This window comes from Herpailurus yagouaroundi, unplaced genomic scaffold (assembly GCF_014898765.1).
Source record: "Herpailurus yagouaroundi ecotype Mexico unplaced genomic scaffold, PumYag 190, whole genome shotgun sequence".
Taxonomy (NCBI): Eukaryota; Metazoa; Chordata; class Mammalia; order Carnivora; family Felidae; genus Herpailurus; species Herpailurus yagouaroundi.
The window spans coordinates 20,443,010-20,464,961 of record NW_024412421.1 but is presented as its reverse complement, the minus strand read 5'-3'; the positions used below and the strand labels follow the sequence as shown (position 1 = coordinate 20,464,961).

General features: G+C 40.6%; 1 protein-coding gene across 3 annotated transcripts in view; it reads right to left on the bottom strand.

Moving 5' to 3' along the window:
* TANGO6 (transport and golgi organization 6 homolog) overlaps positions 1-21,952 on the bottom strand; it is a 192,976-nt gene that overhangs the window by 162,899 nt on the left and 8,125 nt on the right. For 2 of the 3 annotated variants that reach the window (XR_005780797.1, XM_040442922.1), the window contains exons 2-6: positions 16,277-16,914; positions 12,663-12,779; positions 9,864-10,005; positions 3,673-3,809; positions 718-880 (exon numbers count right to left, since the gene is read on the bottom strand). Coding sequence is in view for 2 of the 3 variants with exons in the window: in XM_040442922.1 (XP_040298856.1) it covers positions 718-880; positions 3,673-3,809; positions 9,864-10,005; positions 12,663-12,779; positions 16,277-16,914 (1,197 nt within the window). In the remaining variant the exon portion in view is untranslated. The remainder of the gene's footprint in view (positions 1-717; positions 881-3,672; positions 3,810-9,863; positions 10,006-12,662; positions 12,780-16,276; positions 16,915-21,952) is intronic. The other variant, XM_040442923.1, reaches the window with a different exon arrangement.

Here is a 21,952-nt window from a genome sequence, read left to right as displayed (position 1 = left end):
AACAAAAGGCTAGGGAACTATTCTACATTAATGGAAACTAAAAAGATATAAGTAAACGCAATGCAGGAATCTTCACTAGAATCTAGACTTAAACGAAAAAATAACTACAAAGGAAATTCTTGAGACAATTAGAGAAATTTGAATCAAGTCTGTATATCAAATGACGTCTGCAACTAACAAGCGCTGATGTACATGTTATAAAAAGAGAGAGGGGCGCCTGGGTGGCTCAGTCGGTCGAGCGTCTGACTTCAGCTCAGGTCACGATCTCGCGGTCCATGAATTCGAGCCCCGCGTCGGGCTCTGTGCTGACGGCTCAGAGCCTGGAGCCCGTTTCAGATTCTGTGTCTCCCTCTCTCTCTGCCCCTCCCCCATTCATGCTCTGTCTCTCTCTGTCCCAAAAATAAATAAACGTAAATAAATAAATAAATAAATAAATAAATAAATAAAGAGAGAGAGAGAGAGAGAGAGAGAGAGAGAGAAAGATAAAAGCGAATGTGGCCAGAATATGAGCAGCTGGGCAATCCAGGTAAAGCGTACAGGAGTGCTTCAAGGTACTTTTCTTGGAATTTACGTGAGGTGGATCTTTCAAAATAAAAAGTTGGGGAGAAAAGAAAGCAAAACTGGAGACAAGGAAGTATGACAGACTTCAGTCACTGAAATCTGAAACACTGAGGAAGATCCCTGAGAGGAACACAGCCACCAGACTTCTTCCTTTACCTGCGGTGTTTAAACATCGGTGGAGGGGGGCTAGCACCGGTTCAAGCAAATACTTCGAAGCCAATTGTGGGCGTTCTCTCGACATGGTTATAAAGGTAGTGGTGGCAACTCTCTGAAACTGTCGCGCTGTCAATTTATCTTGAAAGTGAAATAAATCTAGAATCTACGAGAAAAAGCACATAAAGGTAAATACAAGACTCTTTGCAAGGACTATTACATTTAAATAAAGAGAAAGCGGTATTTCTTTAAGCCAAAAAACAAACTTACTGCAATAATACTGATTCAACAGAATTTTTTTTTTAATTTAACAACCCAGTATCAGCGGTGTGAGAACCGAAGAGGCCATGCTTCTACTAAATAATGTTATCAAATTTATAAAATAGATGTTCGTTATAGAAAATTTACAAAATAAAGTTTTAGGAAGAAAAATCATCCTAAATCACTAAAACATTTATGCTGGGATATTTTTGCCGGGATATTTCTGTATAATTTTTTTCTTTTTAATTATTAAGACCTCACTTAATATTCAGTTTTACATATTATTGAAATCTTCTCATATTGTAAATTCCTCAAAAATATTATATTTAAGCTGTATGTAAGAATTTATTAAATTATTCCCTAATATCCAGACATTGAGTTTTCTCTCAAAATTTTGCTATCATAGTACACCTAAAACTACTATAACACTGTATGTTAACTACACTGGAATTAAAATAAAAAACTTAAAAAAAATTTTTTTTTGCTATTATAAGTAGCATGACCAAATGAAATTTTTGGATCGAGGCATATAAATATATTTAGGATCTGAAGAGCCTGTCATGCCTGAACTATCCCAGAAAGGAGTCTATTTTATTCTCAAAGATAAACATAGATCTCCTGTGCCTATAAGTGGTTCACCCTAGTATAAACAGCCAATAAAACGTGCATTTCTCTTCCTGACTTAAAAGTGAGTCTTGCACTTTTTTGCAGACAGGAGTATCTTCTGTCCAAAAATTGTATGTGACCTTTGACAGTTCCAGAGAGAGACTCCGCACGCGTGAAACCTGTGACTTGTTTCATCATTTTGTTATGAACCAAAACTGTAACTACTAGATTCAGAAAATACTTACTCATCATTGCAAATGCTAACTTTTTTCTGTAGGAAGATTTATATTTAGTATTTTTCAATATAAGATCTTTGCATTGTGATATTTTGTTCTCATGCATGCCTACCCATGAGAACCCTTAAGATAAGTATGACAACTGAATGACCTTCACTCCAAAAGGTGTGGGGAATACTGATTAAGCAAACTCCTTCCACATTTTCCATATATAAGATTAGCAAAAAAAAGGAAATTCTTGTAACACATTGGGTAAGCAAAGGTGTGGGAAAACAGATACATAAACAATATCAGTCAAAAATTTAAATGCACATACCCTTAATTCTAGGGATTTTTCCTATGGCAATATTTGCATGTGTAAAAAAAATCTATAGATATTAACTGTAGCATGGTTGGTAGTAGCAAAAGAATGGAAACAACTCAACGTCCATTAATAGGAGGCTGGTTAAATAAATTATGGTACATTAATATGGTGAAATACTATGTACCCATGAACAGAATGAGGCAACTCAGTAGGAAATTATCTCCTAAGTACATTGGGGGTGTTTTGTTTTTAATTTTGTTTAATGTTTATTCATTTTTGAGAGAGAGAGAGAGTGCTAGCGCTTGCAAGAGCAGGGGAGGGACAGAGAGAGAGGGAGACAGAGGATCTGAAGCAGACTCTGTGCTGACAACAGAGACCCCAATGTGGGGCTCAAACCCATGAACTGACAGATCATGACCTGAGCTGAAGTCAGATGCCTAACTGACTGAGCCACCTAGGCGCCCCTCTCCAAGGTACAATGTTAAGAAGCAAAACGAAGGGGTGCCTGGGTGGCTCAGTAGATTAAGCATCTAACTTCAGCTTAAGTCTTGATCTCGCAGTTTGTGGGTTCGAGCCCCTCATCGGATCTGTGCTGACAGCTCAGAGCCTGGAGGCTGCTTCGGATTCTGTGTCTCCCTCTCTCTCTCTCTGCCCCTTACCTGCTTGCGCTCTGTCTCTCTCTCTCTCTCTCTCAAAAAAAAAATGAATAAAAAATGTTAAAAAAATTTTTTTAAAAAGAAGCAAAATTAAAAACTATGTGTAGCATGCTATCATTTGGATAAAAATTAGAATATATATACGTACATAGACACATAATTGTATATACATTAATACACAGAATATCACTGAAAAATAAACAAGAAATTGGTAAGAGTGACTACCTCTGAGGGACTAGAAAACAGATGAGAGGAAGATTTGTTTTTCTGTTTACTCTTATGTGCTTTTTAAACTGTATACCATGTTAATTTACCGTGTTTACTTAATACCAGTTTTTTTTTTAAACTAAAACCACACAGAAAAGATAATGAACACAATGAAATTTTAGTTTCATATTCCAGCTCTGAGAGCAAGCTAAACTACTCATTTAACAATGGTGAGGCATTCTTAAACCTAACAATTAGGCGGGTCTCTTTCACAGGTGTTTATTCACTTAATTCACGAGGCCCCTCACTGAACAATAAACTTAAATATTATATTTCTTTCACCTCCACACTAGATGGGGCGCCTGGGTGGCTCAGTCCCTTGAGTGTCCGACTCTTGATTTCGGCTCAGGTCATGATCCCAGGTTATAATTGAGCCCCATGTCGGGCTCTGTGCTGAGCATGGAGCCCTGCTTAAGATTCTCTCCCTTTGCCCCTCTCCCCCCACTCATTCTCTTTCTCTCTCAAAATAAATAAATCAACATTAAAAAAAAAAAAAAGCAAGGCCCCTCACTGAACAATAAACTTAAATATTACATTGCTTTCACCTCCACGTTAGAGAAACATTAAATGTCATTTCCATGAATAAGCAGATAATCCTCCAACAGTGAAAAGAAACAAAACTGTTTACCTGGGGGCAGATATCTCGATAGTAATCCTCTGGTGAAAGAGACTGCTGGGGACAAGAGGCCAGGATCTTTGCAATCAAGTCACACTTCTTCCAGTCAGCAGCCATTGCCTCTGCATCACTCCCGCCAGCCGCCCCAGCTGTCAGAGATGGACAGAGATGTCAAAAAGTCATTACTAGTTCCCCATATGTGGTCCTTAAAATTCTGGCGTAAAAGTGTTTTTTCTCTACTGAAAACTGTTTATTTCTTTCATAAGATAATCTACCCCTCTGCATTTTCCTTTCGATGTTGCTTTCTGCAAAGTTAAGAGGAAAAAGTAGCAGCTTAATCACGATAATGTTATTGTCCACATAATTTGAATACTAGCTTCCTCTCAGTGCTTATTACTTTTATTATTATTATTTGATAATGATGATATGATGTCTCTTTATATGCATCATGTCAATAAAACTGCCTTAAACCAAAGCTATGCAGTAACAGGTACCAGATTTACCTTACCACCTTAAATTATTGGAAAACTGGACAAAATATATAAACAACGGTTTTCAGACACTGGACAACAGGCGACCCAGGACACTGACCCCTGAGAGAAAAAAACAAACAAGGTGAGCCCCATGAATATCCTAGCCTACTATCTAGAGAAAATTTTAAGGTCTCAGTACAGGAAGGCAGAGCCGAAACAAAGTCTGGCATCTTGAGTTAAAGAAACCTAGTTTAGAGTCCCCAGTTTAGGAAGGCCAAGGCAGGTAGAATTTTCAGGATAAAATACCAGAAGGGAGGTATGTAAAGAGAGAGCTCCAAAGATCTGCACAGGAGTCCTCTTTCAAACCTTTGGCAGACTATAACCTATGCATATGTGCAAAAAACAAAACAAAACAAAACAAAACAAGGCTGGGGCAAGAACCACCAATAAGAAGTAGGGGGAAAATCCCTTGAGTTCACACAGGGCTGATGCTCTATTTTGGGGGTTTGTTTGTTTGTTTGTTTGTTTCAGTTCTCTTTTCTTTCTGTGTAATATCGTTCCCACTAGTGAGCATGGAAAGGCCTCCAAATATGCAGAGCATCAAGTAAAATCTCAGAATGGTTATGCCTCAGGAGTGCAGCCAAATTACTTCAGATTAAAGGCTACTCTAGACCCACAGTAACAAAGCTTAAAAGCCAGGATCAAAAGGATCAAACTGATCCTAAGAAAATCAACTGCATCCCAGCATATAGCCTAACAAAGAAATACAACAATATCTAGCAACCAACAACATAAAATAAATTTCCAATATCCATTCAAGAATTTCCAGGCATATGCATACAATGGAATATTATTCAGCCATAAAAAGGAATAAAAGACTGTTCCTGCTACAATATGGATAAACCTCAAAAATGTTATGCTAACTGAAAGAAGTCCAACAAAAAAGAGCACATATTGCATGATTCCATTTGGATGAAATATCCAAAATAGGCAGATCCACTGAGACAGAAACTAGATCAGTGCTTACAAGGGGCTGGAGGAGGAAAGAATGGGGAGTGATTACTAATGAGCATAAGGTTTTGCGGGGAGGAAGATGGTGCAAATGTTTTGGAATTATATTTTCATAATGATTGTACAACTTTGTGAATATACTAAAAAACACTGACATGTACTCTTTAAAAAAGTGTATTTATGGTATGTGAATAACATCTCAATAATAAAAAATTAGCAGGCCTGCAAAGAAGCAAGAAAGTATGAACCATAATCGGAGGACCTATCATAGAAACAGACCCATTAAAACAGAGATGACAACATTAGGAAACAAAAACACTAAAACAGCTAGTATAAATGCATTCCCTATTTTCAAAAAGGTAAAGAATGATCATGATGATGAAATAAATGGAAGATATTTAAAAAGACTAATATTGAACCTCTATTAATGAAAAAGAAAATACGGGGTACCTGGGTGGCTCATTCGGTTAAGCCTCCAACTCTTGATTTTGGCTCAGGTCATGATCTCACGGTTCGTGGATTCAAGCCCCATGCTGGGCTCTGTGCTAACAGCACAGTGCAGAGCCTGATTGGGATTCTCTCTCTCCTCTCTCTCTGCCCTTACCTGTACTCTCTCTCTCTCTCTCTCTCTCTCAGAATGAATAAACTTAAAAAAAAAAAAATCTGTAATGAAAAACTCACTGGATGGGATTAACAGCAGATTAGACCCTACAAAAGAAAATATCAGTAAAGCTGAACACAAAGCAATAGAAATTAACCAAAATTATACAGAAAGAAAACTGAAAAACAAAAACAAACAAACAAAAAAAACAAAAAGAAAAAATAGAGCATCAGTAACTTGTAGGACACATTATAGTATAATATTAGGTATAACTCAAATTCCAAAAAGAGGGCCACCTGGTTGGCTCAGTTAGTACAGCATGTGACTCTTAATCTCTGGGGTCATGAGTTTAAGCTCCATGTTAGGGGTTAGGGTTTACTTTTAAAAAAAGTTAAAAAGAAAAAGAGAGAAGAGAGGATAGAAAAACATATTGGAAGAAAATGTCTGAGAAACTTCCAAATATGACGAAAACTATAAATTCTCACCTCTAATAAGCCCAAGAAACATGAAGCAGAAGAAACATGATAAAAATCACCCACACCAAGGAATATCGTAATCAAATATCTAAAAACCAGTGACAAGGAGAAAAAGCTTAAAAGCAACCAGAGGAAAAAAGATATATCCTATAAAGAACAGAGACAATGATGACACCAAAAACATTTTCAAAAAGGAAGGTGAAATAAAGACTTTTTCAGGAATTCACTGTCAGCAGATCTGCACTACAAAAAATGCTAAAGTTCTTCAGGCAGAAGGAAATTTGAATTAAAATTCGGATCTACACAAAGAAATGAAGAACATCAGAAATGGCAAATGTGTGAGTAAATATAAACTGCTTCAAATCGGTTTTGAGAAGAAACAAGATTTAAATAGATAACAAAAAATATATACAAGCATAAGCAGAGGGGAAAAAAGCTCATAGCAAAAATAGGGTTCTAAGTGTCTTAGAGCAGCTCTCCAATTTGCATGGCCTTGGGTGAACTCGAACTTTTCTTTGGAAAAAAGGATGCAAGGACCTATTTGCATGTGGCAACTTCTCGCAAGTAACTGATAATTTTTCACTTCATTGCCCCTAGAAGCCAATGCCAGCAGAACTGGAGAGGCAACATTACAGGCACTCTAGACCAAATCTATCAATGTCTGCCAGCCACTCTGACCTCACCTTTGTCTGACAGGACCAACGTACATTTACCATACTAGAAATGCACTGTCGAGACTGATTCTTCTGTCTCTCTTCTTCCCTCCTCACACATCCAGTCCTTCATTAAGTTCTGGCAATGCTACTTCATAAATACCTCTTACAGTCATTCATTCTCTCCATTTCTACTGCCACTGCATTGATCCAAGCCACCGCGATCTCTCAGATGACGCTTCTTACCTGATCTTCCTGGTTCTGCTCTTACCCATCCTATTCTTCACAATACATCTAAAACGTAGATTTGATCATGCCTCTCTCCTTTGTAAAACCTTCCAATGGTTTCTCGTTGCACTCAGAATAAAGATCAATGCTCTACCCACACTGAAGCCTCCTCAAAAACACTATGCTTTTTCTTACATCAGTTTCTTCATATGTGCTATTCTCCCCGCCTGTTACTCTTCTCTCACTTTTTTTTTTTAATTTTTTTTTTAACGTTTATTTATTTTTGAGACAGAGAGAGACAGAGCATGAACAGGGGAGGAGCAGAGAGAGTGGGAGACACAGAATCTGAAACAGGCTCCAGGCTCTGAGCTGTCAGCACAGAGCCCGACGTGGGGCTCGAACTCATGGACCGTGAGATCATGACCTGAGCTGAAGTCGGACACTTAACCGACCAAGCCACCCAGGCGCCCCATCTCACTCTTTAATAAAGTCCTACTCAGTCTTCAGGGTTCAGCTTAAATGTCATTTCCATCAAAAAGGCACTAAGTGTGTGGTAAATTGTCACATCAGCGATAGGAAACAAATGTGCATGGGATACGCGAGATAAGGGACTAAGCACAAAAGAAAGGCAAAGGAATCACCAGGATAAAGGTGGAGGGAGATCCTAGCATGTCTGCTATGTGAAAGATAACTAGCCCAGATTAGAGAAGACTCAGAGAGAGATGTCTCCAAGAAGATCAAACCAATAGAATATCAGGTGTATTTGAACATCTTGAAAGGAGACTTACACAACTGGAAGGGAATTTGAAAACAGATTAGTGAGACATAAATGAAACACTAAGCAGACAAACAATTATGGTATTTAACTGCAAGAAGTACAAAAGTTGTGTAAAAAAGAAAAGTAGTGGGGTGCCTGGGTGGCTCAGTTGGTTAAGTGTCCTACTCTTTATTTTGGCTCAGGTCATGATCTCATGGTGGTGAGATCGAGCCCCTCGTAGGGCTCCATGCTAGGCGTGGAGCCTGCTTAAGAATCTCTCCCTCCCTCTCCCTCTGTCCCTCCCCATGTGCATGTGTGTGCACTCTCTCTCAAAAAAACTAAAATTAAAAAATTTTAAAAATTTAAAAAGAAAAGTAGTCATGGCATACCACAGAGCCCAGCTGTAAATAGTAATGACATAGTTAGAAGAATACAAACCCCAACTATCGATCTCACCAAAATTAAGACATGAATATTTAGGAGATGGGAGTATGCCTGGGGGTGGTGGTGGTAGGGTTTTGAAAGAGAACAAAATCCTCTTCCACACATGGTGAGAAGTTGATAGATGAAGCCTAAAACTCAAACATTAAAAAGGTTCTGCAAACACCTTAACGGTAAAGACCAGAACAAACTCACTAAAAGAAGTCAAAATGCTTGCTTCTGAGGCAGGGAAATGGACAGGAATGTTCCCAAGGACTGACGCTATTTTTCTCCATTAGCCTTGTAGACCAATTTGACTCTTTAAACTACGTATTTAAAAATATAGGGTGTTGGGGCGCCTGGGTGGCGCAGTCGGTTAAGCGTCCGACTTCAGCCAGGTCACGATCTCACGGTCCGTGAGTTCGAGCCCCGCGTCGGGCTCTGGGCTGATGGCTCGGAGCCTGGAGCCTGTTTCCGATTCTGTGTCTCCCTCTCTCTCTGCCCCTCCCCCGTTCATGCTCTGTCTCTCTCTGTCCCAAAAATAAATAAACGTTGAAAAAAAAAATTTAAAAATAAATAAATAAATAAATAAAAATATAGGGTGCCTGGGGCACCTGGGTGGCTCAGTCGGTTGAGTGTACAACTTCAGCTCAGGTCATGATCTCGCGGTCTGTCAGTTCGAGCCCCACGTCGGGCTCTGTGCTGACAGCTCAGAGCCTGCAGCCTGCTTCAGATTCTGTGTCTCCCTCTCTCTGACCCTCCCCCGTTCATGCTCTGTCTCTGTCTCAAAAATAAATAAACATTTAAAAAATAAAATAAAATAAATATAGGGTGTCTAGGTGGCTCAGTCAGTTAAGCACCCAACTCTTGATTTCGGCTCAGGTCTTGATCTCACAATTCGTGAGATCGAACCCCAAGTTGGGTTCTGCACTGGCAGTACGGAGCCTGCTTAGGATTCTCTCTCTCCTCTCTCTCTGCCCCTCCTCTGCTCGTGCATGCTCTCTCTCTCTCAAAATAAATAAACTGTTAAAAATTTTTTTTCAATATATAAATTAAAAACTACTACCATGCTTAGCATGATAATCAACATTTTTCTATTCACGAGGACTTAGAGAATATAAATGGGGAAATAATCTACAACTTCATCCCACAGTAAACTTCCATAAGGTCTTTCCAGCTACAGAGAACTGTCTTGGATTTTAAGTCCTGAGGTGAAGTACTCATAGCACCCTGGCACAAAGCCCTTTCCCATGGAGAATTTCACATTTGCTTTTGGGTTTTACTTTAACGTTCTGCACAATATTTTCCCCTGATATTAGAAGTTATTTGAAACAGCCAACAATATTATTCAAGAATGTCAACAGTCTATTTTAGAGAAATAGTCTGTTTTAGAAAAATGGCAAGAAAATGAGTTTCTGTGATAAAGAAGCTCATTAAGGTTTAATCTCCAAATCTAACCTCTTTAGTCTCTACAAAGGCATCTCAGTCTGAATCAGGTTTTATAGTCCAATGCTAAAGACCAATAACTCACCCTGACTCAAAGGAAACTGGATACCAAAGTAACAGAAGCATTTTATTTCTTACCACCTGCTCCTTCCAGAATGCCCCGGACTACTGCCTGAACACCACTGGGTTTCATCAACCTTTCGGAGAGCAGCTGCCCACATAGACGCCGAAGCCAAGCTGGGGCCCGACACCTAACTTGTGTCTTTTCATCTGTGCAGGACTGAAAATGGGAAAGTATGAATTGAATGTCAGTGAAATAGACAGGACATGTAGAAATTATTAAAATATATAAATACATACTGAGTCATACTGACAATAAACAATGTGATAAAGAGACTTCTGAAGAGCAACATTTTTTTCCAAAAAGACTCTCTTCTACAAAATCTTCTTCAGCATCACCTTCTAGGAAAGTAGAAATGCCATGAAACTTCCCATGAAATAACAAGTGAAATTGCAAACTCGGAAATACACAAACACACAAATGAATAAAATACAGATTTTAGAGGGTTACCTGGGTGGCTCAGTTGGTTAAGCATCTGACTCTTAATTTCGGCTCAGGTCATGATCTCACAGTTTATGAGATCGAGGCTCACATCAGGCTCTGCACTAACAAACAGCAAGGAGCCTGCTTGGGATTCTCCCTCTCCTGTCTCTCTACCCTTCCCCCACCTCAAAATAAATAAACTTTAAAATATGTATATAATATAAACATATACACTTATTTCTTTTAGAATTAACATAACCAGTCTCTGAATGAAGTCCTTCCAATCAAATTTGGCCTCCATATAAGAGTCCTATGAACATTACTCACCACCAGGAGTACAGTTCATGACAGTATGAGGACATGCTAGTCCTTGCCTCCACGGTCTCAGCTACTCCGACTCTGTGGCACGGCAGTTTCAAAAAAGAGTTGAATTTCTTCAAGCACTCCTTTTGGAGAGCTCTGCGGAGCCACCATGAACACAATGGACTTGGGGGTCTTGTTTTGGGTCTAGAATGTCAACTATGTTGCTGTCAACCATGGCAATGAACTATGTGAACATAAAAATTAGTGACAGACACATTTAACCCTAACTAGCCTGTCCTCTTTTATTTAAGGAGGACTAATAATTACCACTTATTGAGAGGGTTATGATTTGCCAGGTGCTATGTTAAATACCTGCTACATAATCTCAAAAGAGACTTGCAAGGAGTTACTATCCAATCGGTAAGGAAACCGAGGGATGGAAACATTCACTAATTCACACAACTGCATGCTGGGGTTGAATCCCAGTAGGCTGACCACCAGAGCCTTGGCTTTTTGCCACGCTCTTATAATGCATTTGGTTTTATCTGGCAAACTATGGAGTCATGCAGAGAAGCAGAGCGTGAGGCCAGAGGGGCCCAACAGGAGGTGGCAGTAACATTCTAGGGATGAGATGAAAATGACTTCATCAAAGAGGTATCTTTGTACCCAGCTTCAGCTAGTTCCTGACCTACCACTAATTCCCTTGGCTCCTCACTCTTTACTCACCTACATCCAAAACTAAACGTATTGCTAAATGGTTACTCCATCTACATTATCAGATTAAGACATTTCAGAAAATAATTATTTTTAAGGAAAAAAAGGAACTATCTTATGCCTAGCAGGATATATACTATTATGTTTTTCAAACAAAGGAGGTAAAATTAGTCCCAATAATAGCCCTAATTTTAATTTCTTGACTACAGATATTCCATTCAAAGAATAAGATGTCAGGGGCGCCTGGGTGGCTCAGTTGGTTAAGCGTCTGACTCTTGGCTTCAGCTCAGGTCATGATCTCGCAATTCGTGAGTTTGAGCCCCACATCGGGCTTCATACTGACGGTAAGGAGCCTGCCTGGGATCATCTCTCTCCTTCTCTCTCTGCCCCTCCTCTGCTCCTACTCTCTCTATCTCTCTCTCAAAAGAAACTGTAAAAAAAATTAAAAATAAATAAAAAATAAACAAAGAATAAGATGTCAAAATACTTCTACCAGAAGACCGTACTGTCAAACAGCCCCCCCCAAAAAAAAAAAAAAAGAGTTCTAGGGTTCCTGGGTGGCTCAGTCAGTTAAACATCCAACTCTTGATCTTGGCTCAGGTCTTGGTTTTGGGGTCATGGGTTTGAACCCCACATTAGGCTCTGCGCTGGGCATGCTCTGCACTGGGCATGAAGCCTACTTAAAAAAACAAAAAAAAATTTTTTTGGGGAAAAAAAAAAGAGTTCCAGTTTCAGAATGTATAAAATATATGTTAAATAAAATTGACATATTCCAGTCAAAAACAATTTTTCATAAATAAATAAATAAATAAATAAATAAATAAATAAATAAAATGACCACATTCCTGGGAAGAGTGGCCATCATTCCATTAACAGAAAAATGCTTACAAATTATCCCAAGGGGCAGAGTACCTGGCTGGCTCAGTTACAGCATGTGACTCTTGATCTCGGGGTTGTAGGTTCAAGCCCCATGTTGGGTATAAAGATTACACGAAAGTGGAATCTTAAAAAAAAATTGGGGCACAGTCAGTTAAGCTTCTGGCTCTTGATGTCAGCTCACGTCATGTTCTCAGGGTCCCACGATGGGCTCTGTGCTGGGCGTGGAGCCTGCTTAAGATTCTCTCTCTCTCCCTCCCTCTTTCTCTACTCCACCCTCCACCACTCATGTGCTCATGTGTACCACTCATGCACACGCACACTCACTCTCTCAAAAAAAAATTACCCTAAGGGTTAGGGTAACTTAGTTTTACAAAAATCACTTAATGCTCTAGAAAATGAAATAAGACTCAACTAGATTAGTGCATTGCCCAAGAGAAGACAACATTCTGCACATTACCATTAACGATTCACCCACAAGAGTCCCCAAGTCTGAATACCTGGGGTGGTCCTCCCTGGAGGATAAGTAATTCTCGGACTGCTAAGGGTTGATACACTTGATCCAAGATGTCTCTCAAGGCCTCCCTAGAAGAGGTTCTTTCCTCTTCCGTTAAAACCTAAAGGAAACACGAACTGAGCTTTAGCAGGCAATAGAAAGTAATGCTTTACAATACTGTACAAAAACACCGAGGAGAGGGGAGGAGGGTAGGCTTCTTTCCCCTCTTGACTCCCTTCCACATGGAGGAAGTTACAATACTGAAACTCTCCTGGCCCTCTCTCCATCCCCTCACTCACCTCTGGGCAGGAGATCTTGGGCACCTAACTTATTGGTGAGTTTGGAAAAACTTACTTATTGGTGAGTGTTGGCATGTACCACTTAGCTTGTTCCTCTTCTGTGTCTTGGGAGTAAGTACACATTCTGCCCCGCTCCCCCTTGCTGGACATTTTACAGAGGCATAGCCTTGCCATAGGGCAGAAGGTGCTGCCGTCCTCCAGCAGTCCTTACAATTGGGTGAGAAAGAAGTGTGTCTAACTTTGGAATGCACTGTTAGAAAGCCCAACTATCTCCAACACTAAGCCATATCCCTGGAGCACCTGGGTGGCTCAGTCGGTTGAGAGTCTGACTCTTAATCAGATCACGATCTCAGGGTCGTGAGCTTGAACCCCACGTCAGGCTCCACACTGAGTGTGGGAGCTTGCTTAAGATTCTCTCTCTCTCCCTCTGCCCCTCTTCCTGGCTTGCGTGCTTGCTCTCTCTCTCTCCCTCTAAAATAAAAAAAAAAAAAAGGGGAGCCTGGGTGGCTCAGTTGGTTGAGGGTCCGACTTCGGCTCAGGTCATGATCTCACAGTCTATGACTTCGAGCCCTGCGTCGGGCTCTGTGCTGACAGCTCAGAGCCTGGAGCCTGCTTCGGATTCTGTGTCTCCCTCTCTCTCTGCCCCTCCCCTTCTGATGCTCTGTGTTCTCTGTCTCAAAAATAAACAAATATTAAAAAAAATATATTTTTTTTTAAATTTGTTTTTCAACGTTTATTTATTTTTGGGACAGAGAGAGACAGAGCATGAACGGGGGAGGGGCAGAGAGAGAGGGAGACACAGAATCGGAAACAGGCTCCAGGCTCTGAGCCATCAGCCTAGAGCCCGACGCGGGGCTCGAACTCACGGACCGCGAGATCGTGACCTGGCTGAAGTCGGACGCTTAACCGACTGCGCCACCCAGGCGCCCCCCAAAAAAAATTTTTTTTAAAGAAATAAAATTTAAAAAAAGTATTAAAAAAAAGGCTATATCCCCACCTTTGCACTTAGGAGCAATAGCGGTGACAATTTGAGTTTTCATTTCACTGACTCCATTAACGGTCTTTTAATTCGTTCAGAAGTTGGTCAGCAAAGAGGGGTTCTATTTGTTGGGTCCCCTTGAACCCAGCTGTCCCCTTTGGGTAACTCAGTGAAGCAGTCAGGGTCGTGCCCATTGCCAGGGAGCAATCTGAAGCACGGGCACTGCTTAGAGCAGCTCCTAGGGCTGGGACTTGCCCAGCTTCATAACGCACCACTGTGTTTCCCCTTCTGTCAACCTCTTGTGCCTTCCTACTTGGTCCTTTCCGGGTGCTTTCCTTTTCTCCCTCCTGCTCGACACTCCGGGGCACTGCTTAGCCCCAGTAGTGGTAACAAGACCTCGCAGCCCAGAGCCCCCTCAGAGAAGTAGAGGCAGCAGGCACGGATGGCAACGTCTATCACTCATACCCTGTACTAAGAGCACAGCACACTGCTCTCCATAACAGGAAGCCACCAGGGAAGCTCATAATTTCAGGTCACTGCTCAGATGATACAGCTTTTAGACAAATGTTTATGAACATATGCAGGAGAGAGAACAGAGAAGCGAACAAACAGAAAAGAAACAAGTTTGGGGGCATCTGGGTGGCTCAGTCGGTTAAGCATCTGACTCTTGGTTTCAGCTCAGGTCATGATCTCACAGCTCATAAGTTCAAGCCCCGCATCAGGCTCTGCACTGTCAGTGCAGATTCTCTCTCTCTCTCTCTGCCCCTCCCCTGCTCACACAAGCTCTTTCTCTCAAAATAAATAAATAAACTTAAAAAAAAAAAAAAATAGGGGTACCTGGGTGGCCGAGTCTGTTGAGCTTCCAATTTCGGCTCAGGTCATGTTCTCATAGCTTGTGAGTTGAGGCCCCGCATCAGGCCCTGTACTGACAGCTCGGAGCCTGGAGCCTGCTTCAGATTCTCTGTCTCCCTCTCTCTCTGCCCCTCCCCTGCTCCTGCTCTGCTTCTGTCTCTCAAAAATAAATACATGAGGGGCGCCTGGGTGGCGCAGTCGGTTAAGCATCCAACTTCAGCCAGGTCACGATCTCGCGGTCCGTGAGTTCGAGCCCCGCGTCGGGCTCTGGGCTGATGGCTCAGAGCCTGGAGCCTGTTTCTGATTCTGTGTCTCCCTCTGTCTCTGCTCCTCACCCGTTCATGCTCTGTCTCTCTCTGTCCCAAAAAATAAATAAATGTTGAAAAAAAAATTTTTTTAAAAATAAATAAATAAATACATGATAAAAAAATTTTTTAAAAAGAAAAGAAATAAGTTTGAAGGGTGACACAGAGAGAAATGAGGTGGGCAGGCATTGTGAATCTGGCGGCAGCGCTAACAAATTACTGCACACGTGAGCCGCGCTGACTTTTAATACATTTGTATCTCAACAGCTTCTTCTGGCAAGGCTCCTGTGTTGATGGTCCTCTCATGGGAGAGCAGTGATCCCTGCTATGTCGCACTTAGGAGTCCTGTCTCCTCCGTTAATGTCTTATGCTTCTGTAACCTCCACGGCACCTTTACAGTCCAGGTACTCAAATCCTTACTATGTCAGCAAAAAACAGCCACGTCCCCCTAACAGCTAATAATAACAACACACAGCGTTTGAATTATACAGCATACCCTGTGCTTTACATATTTCATTTCATTTAATCTTCCCAAGACTTAATGAAGGAGAGATGAATAGTTTAATACCGATATTAGTAGTAATTACTTTTTGATGAGCACTACTGGGGATTGGGTTCGGTACTTTATACACATTATCCTTAATCCTCACAACCACCTTCCAAGGCAGGTATTATTATACACATTTTATTAAAAAGGAGACAGAAGAGGGGTGCCCGGGTGGCTCAGTCGGTTAAGCATCTGAATTCGGTTCAGGTCATGATCTCACAGTCCGTGGGTTTGAGCCTCGCCCTGGGCTCTGTGCTGACAGCCAGAGCCTGGAGCCTGTTTCAAATTCAGTGTCTCCTTCTCTCTCTGCCCCTCCCCCCGCTCTCAAAAATAAATATTGAAAAAATTTTTAATTAAAAGGAAACAGAAGCTCAAACAAATAGCCTACAGTCGTTGTTGCAAAATGACAAGAAGAAAGAGGCTATATGGACTGTCTAGGCATGCTAAGGACTGGCATCTAATAAATGAAGCCCCAGCCCTGTAAAAGATTCATTTATCCACAGATATGCTTTGGCATTCAAGAGGAATTCTAGACCTTCCCAACAGCCCTTTTCCAAAGAACTAAGAGTTGTCTTTTATAACCACACACACAAATATTCACACAGACACGAAGACACGCACTCAATCTGTGCTTACCTCTTCCTCAGGTAGCGGTTTTCTCTTGGTGGGGCAGAATCCCAGCTGACACAGACCTGCTGCAATATCCCCAAAATGGCGGCAGAAAATCAAGCTCCCCAGAGAAGTGTGATGCGCAATGTTCAGAAGAATCCTGCAGCTGGTGTAGAGTCTCCGGGTCGCATCGGGAGGAGCGCTCAGACACACCACATCCTGAACAACGGCACCAAACGCGGTCCTGCATCTCAAAGGGACTCCCACACCAGGCACGAGATACGGGCAGACACCGAAGGTGACTACGAACTGCAACACGGACTGGACAGTCTTCTGCTGTGAGATGCTAAGTGTATCTGGGCTCAGGGCAGGAGCGGCTTCCGGAGTCCTCAGGCTGGGTTTACCTGGACTGAAGTCAGCTGCAAGGTGGATCATGGTTTCCTTCAAGCACAACAGCAACAACAAAGTTTGAGAGGTAAAACTCCAGGTGACATCCACAGAGTTTTGTGGCCATTCTGCCTTATTAGCAATTTCATCCCTTAGGAGTTTCAGTTTCTTCCAGTGAGGATCCTTCAGCAATTTGTCCTCCAAAGCAGACAGGTTGGAGCTTAAAGTAGCCAACAGGACATCATGTTTTGTGATCTGTAGTGAACCTGAATCCGATGCTTTTGAAGAAAAAAAAAAAAAGATTATCTACCTGGGAAACAAACTGTACTCTATGTGGAATGCCTTGCCCTCTCCCAGCTCATCCCCTGGGGCCTGGCTCAGATATCATTGTCCCTGGAAAGCCTCCCCAAGTTGTGCTGCCCAAGCCTAGGCAGAATTCAAGACTACATTTTCTGCCTACCCACAGCACTTTGGGATGTAGTTAGAACAGGGTACCTAACATCGTTCATCTAGTTGGTTTCTATTCCCCGTGTGTTCTGAGGGCAGAGGCCATGTCTATCGTCTTAGTGGGCTTAAGTTGTAGGCAGAACAGAAAAATAAAAGGCTGAATAGTTACCACAGTAGAGTCATTCAAACTGTTCTAAGTGCCAGAGAGAAACCACTGAATAAAACAAAGTCCCTTCCCTTAATGATACTTACACTCTAGTGAGGTAGACCACAAAATACAGGCCCAAGGTGCAGAGGGATTCATTCAATCACCTCTACACCCAAAATATCTATTTTCAATGCTTCCCGACCCTTCTTAAAATGGTCTTTTCTGCCCTCTACTGATGAAGGAGTGCTTCACATGCTCACAGCAGTAGCTGACATAGTTAACAACTCCCTCCCTGAAATGCTCTTCTCTTTTTAAAAAATGTTTATCTATTTTTGAGAGCGAGAGAGAGAACGTGGGGGAGGGGCAAAAAGAGAGAAGGACAGAGGATCCGAAGCAGGTTCTGTGCTGACAGCAGAGAGCCCAAAGTGGGGCTCGAACTCAGGAACTGCGAGATCATGACCTGAGCTGAAGTCTGACACTTTACTGACTGAGCCACCCAGGTGCACGGAAACACTCTCCTCTCTCAGCTTCTGGGACACCTCAGTGGCCATCCTTCCAGTGCCTCCTCTGCCAGCTCCTCCTCTACCAGGTCTTTACATTCCCTGGGGCTTATCCTGAATTCTGTGCTGTCTTCAAGGATCTTCCCCAGGCCCATGTCTTTAAAAACCATCTATAAGCTAACCACTCCCAAATTTGTATCCCCAGCCCATGTGTACCCTCTAAGAGCCAGGATAAGTAAAAAGAAAATCACGTATATGCATAGTATAGTCAATTGTTAAAACTAGAAAGAAAGAGAAAGTCTTGGAAGCAGCCAGAAAAATATGACGCGCTATATATAAGGGATGATGCTGTGAATGACCGTGAACTTACCACAAACAGTGACTGCTAAAAAGATGGTAGAAAAACATCTTTAAAGTATGACAGAAGAAAAAAAATGTCAACTCGGAATTCTATATCTAGTAAAAATAATCTTCAAAAATGAAAGTAAATATATTTAGATCAATGAAAATCAAGAGAACTGACTTCCAGCAGACAAATGATAAAGGGAATTCTTCAAGCTGAAGGAAAATAATACTAGATGGAAACTGGGAACTTCAGAAAGGAATGAAGAGCATCAGAAATGGTAAATATGTGGATAAATATAAAAGACTAATTTTTTCCTCAATTTCCTTAGAGATATATATATATGTGTCTAAAGCAAAATTTATTTTAAGATTTTTTTTTTTTTAAGCAATCTCTACACCCAATGTGGGGCTTAAACTTACAACCCTGAGATCAAGAGTTGCACATTCTACTGACTGAGCCAGCCAGGTGCCACTCTAAAGCAAAATTTATAAAGTTTTATTATGGATTTATAACTTATGCAGATATAATAAACATGAACACTGTAGCGTAAATCCCAAGTGGGGGAGGGGGAGATATAAAATGATCCTGATAGTTGCAAGGTCCTTAAGTGTTATGTGAAGCAGTACAATATTAATTATAAGCAGATTGTGAAAAAATAAGAACATACATTGCAATTTTCCCAGGACAACTATTAAAAACACAATGCAGAGGCACCTGGGTGGCTCAATCGGCTAAATGTCCAACTCTTGATTTTGGCTCAGGTTATGATCTCATGGCTCATGAGTTCAAGCCCCGAATCGGGCTCCAGGCTGATAATGTGGAGCCTGTTTGGGATTCTCTCTCTGCCCTTCTCTCCCTCTCTTTCTCTCAAAAATAAATAAATACTTAAAAACAACAACAACAACAACAACACAATGCAGGGCTCAGTCTCTCCCTTCCTGCCCCTCCCCTGCTCGCACACGCACTCTCTCTCTCAAAATAAATAAGTAAACATTAAACAAAATTTTAGGGGCACCTGGGGGGCTCAGTTGGTTGAGCATCCGATTTCAGCTCAGGTCATGATCTCATGGTTCGTGGGTTCAAGCCCCACATCAAGCTCACTACTGTCAGCGCAGAGCCTGGTTTGGACCTCTCTCTCTGCACTACCCCCAACTTGCACTCTCTCTCTCTCAAAAGTAAATAAAACATTAAAAAAAATTTTTTTTACCACAATGCAAAAATGAAGGTTATAGTTATAAAACCGTAATAAAATGTTGAAAATGTAAATGAAAACAAGCAGTAACACTTCAGAATGAAAGTTAATATACCTTCTAAGAGGCAAATTAGAAATGGGGCACCTGGGTGGCCCAGGCAGTTAAGTGACCAACTCTTGATTTCCGCTCAGGTCATGATCTCACAGTTCGTGAGTTCAAGCTCCCTGTTGGGATTTGCACTGACAGCACAGAGCCTGCTTGGTATTCTCTCTCTCTCCCTCTCTCTCTGCCCATATCCCACTTGGGCTCTCTCTCTTAAAAATAAATAAGTAAACCGTTAAAAAAAATTTTTTTAAAGAAGCAAATTAGAAAGGATTAAAATGGAATAACTAAAAGAGTGCTCAACAGTGCATTACTTATAATGCGTAAAATGAGAAATACATATCCAATAACAGATTGGATGAATAAATTGCAGTCTACCTATATCTGACATACTATATGTATGTATAATATTTATTTTATTGTTTATTGTCTCTCTATAAACTAGAAAAAAAGCTGCTTAAGGACAGGGATGTTGCTCGTTTTGTTCACTGCTATATTCTCCTTGCCAGAACAAGGCCTGTCTGATATGTAGTAGCTGCTCATAATAAGTAGTTGTTGAATGAATGAATAATGGAATATTTGCAGCCATCAAGTAATGTTGAGGAACGCCTGCCTGGCTCAGTCAGTAGAGCATCTGACTCTTGATCTTGGGGTTGTGAGTCTGAGCCCACATTGGGTGTGGAGAGTACATTAAAAAAAAAGTGACACGGAACATTATTTAATGACATACTCATTAAATATATTCTGAAGTGAACAGAGCATGAAACACTGTATGAGCAAAAGATATGAATAGTTTATAGAAAAAGAAATGCAAATGACTTCTAAAATATGAAAATATGATCAACCTTGCTCATAACAGAAAAGTAAATTAAAACTGTACTGAAATAGCACTTCCCATTTATCAACTGGCTAAAATCCAAAAGTTTTATAACACATTATGTGGCAAGGTTTTGGGAAATCACACACTCTCATACATTGCTCTTAGAAACTAAAATGGTACATTCCTGAAGAGAGCAATTTGGCAATATCTAGCAAAATTACGTACATATTTAACGTTTGGCCCAGCAATCCTGCTTTTTAGGAATCTATACTACAGATAAATACATAGGCAAAAATGCAAAATGACATATACACAAGTTTATTCATTGTAGTGCTTCTTGTATTAACCTGAGACAACCCAAATGTCCATTAATAGAGAACTGATGAAGTAAACAGTGGTATATCCATATAATGGCATGCTTGTAAAAGAGGAAGACTTCCATGAACCACTATGTAGTGACCTCCAAGACATAGTAAATTTAAAAGTAAGGTATAAAAGAATGTCTATCATATGCTACCTTTTGTGTAAGAAAGGGAGGGAATATAAAATACATTATTTGTTTTTATTTTCAAAAAGGCAGTGAAAGAACAAGGTAAAAAGTAAAATGAGTTGTCTACAAAGAGAAGAAAACAGTGGGGAGGAGCTAGGGATAAACTGATCTAGTTCTAGAGTTTTCATTTGGGGCCCCTGTCTATGTTTTTCAAGTTAAAAAAACAATTAAATGAAAATTTTTTCAAAATAATTCCTAAAAATAAAACACAAACAAACCTAATAATGCTGTACTTTATGTCCAAAGTTGTCAAACCACTATCTGCAGGTCAAATGTGGCCCACCACCTATTTCCATAAATAAAGTTTTATTGGAGCACAGTCATGTCCGTTAACTTAAATGTTATCTTGCTTTCAAGCTACAGCAGCAGAGTTGAGTAGTTGTAACAGAGACAAAGCCCAAAATATTTACTGTCTGCTCCCTTACAGAAAAAGTATGCAAAGTCCTGCTCTATACTAAGTTAGAAGCATAAATTGAGAGAATTATTTCAAGTGACTTGAAATATAGAACTTTAGGAGCACCTGGCTGGCTCAGTCAGTGGAGCATGTGACTCTTGATCTCGGGGTTATGAGTTTGGGCCCCACGTTGCATGCACTGTATTCAAAATAAAATCTTAAAAAAAGAACTTCATACATCCTGAGGACAACAAATAAAAATAGTCTAGGACCAGTAGGTTTGTTCATGGTGGTAATGCAGGATTTGTTATTTTAAAATATTATATGCATGTGTGTGTGTGAATGGGTGAGCATATATTTATATATGTAAGTATATATAGGAAATAAATAATTACATTAATTTCACTGGAATCAATATTTTCAGATAAAAGAAATACAAATATTAAAATATAAAATATAGAAGAATGACTAGGTGGACAAATATGTGATCAAGAAAGAATCTAGGTCATGGTATATGGGTTTTCACTGTAAAATTCCTTCTGCTTTTCTATAAGCTTAAAAATTTTCGGGGCACCTGGGTGGCTCAGTTGGCTAAGTGTCCGACCCTTGATTTCAGCTGAGGTCATGATCTCACGGTTGTGATATCAAGCCCCATGTCCGACTCCGTGCTGAGCATGGAGCCTGCTTTAGATTCATTCTCATTCTCTTTCTCTCTCTCTTTCTCTCTCCCTCTCTGTCCTTCTCTCCTGCTCAGTCTCTCTTTCTCTAAAAAGAAAGAAAGAAAGAAAGAAAGAAAGAAAGAAAGAAAGAAAGAAA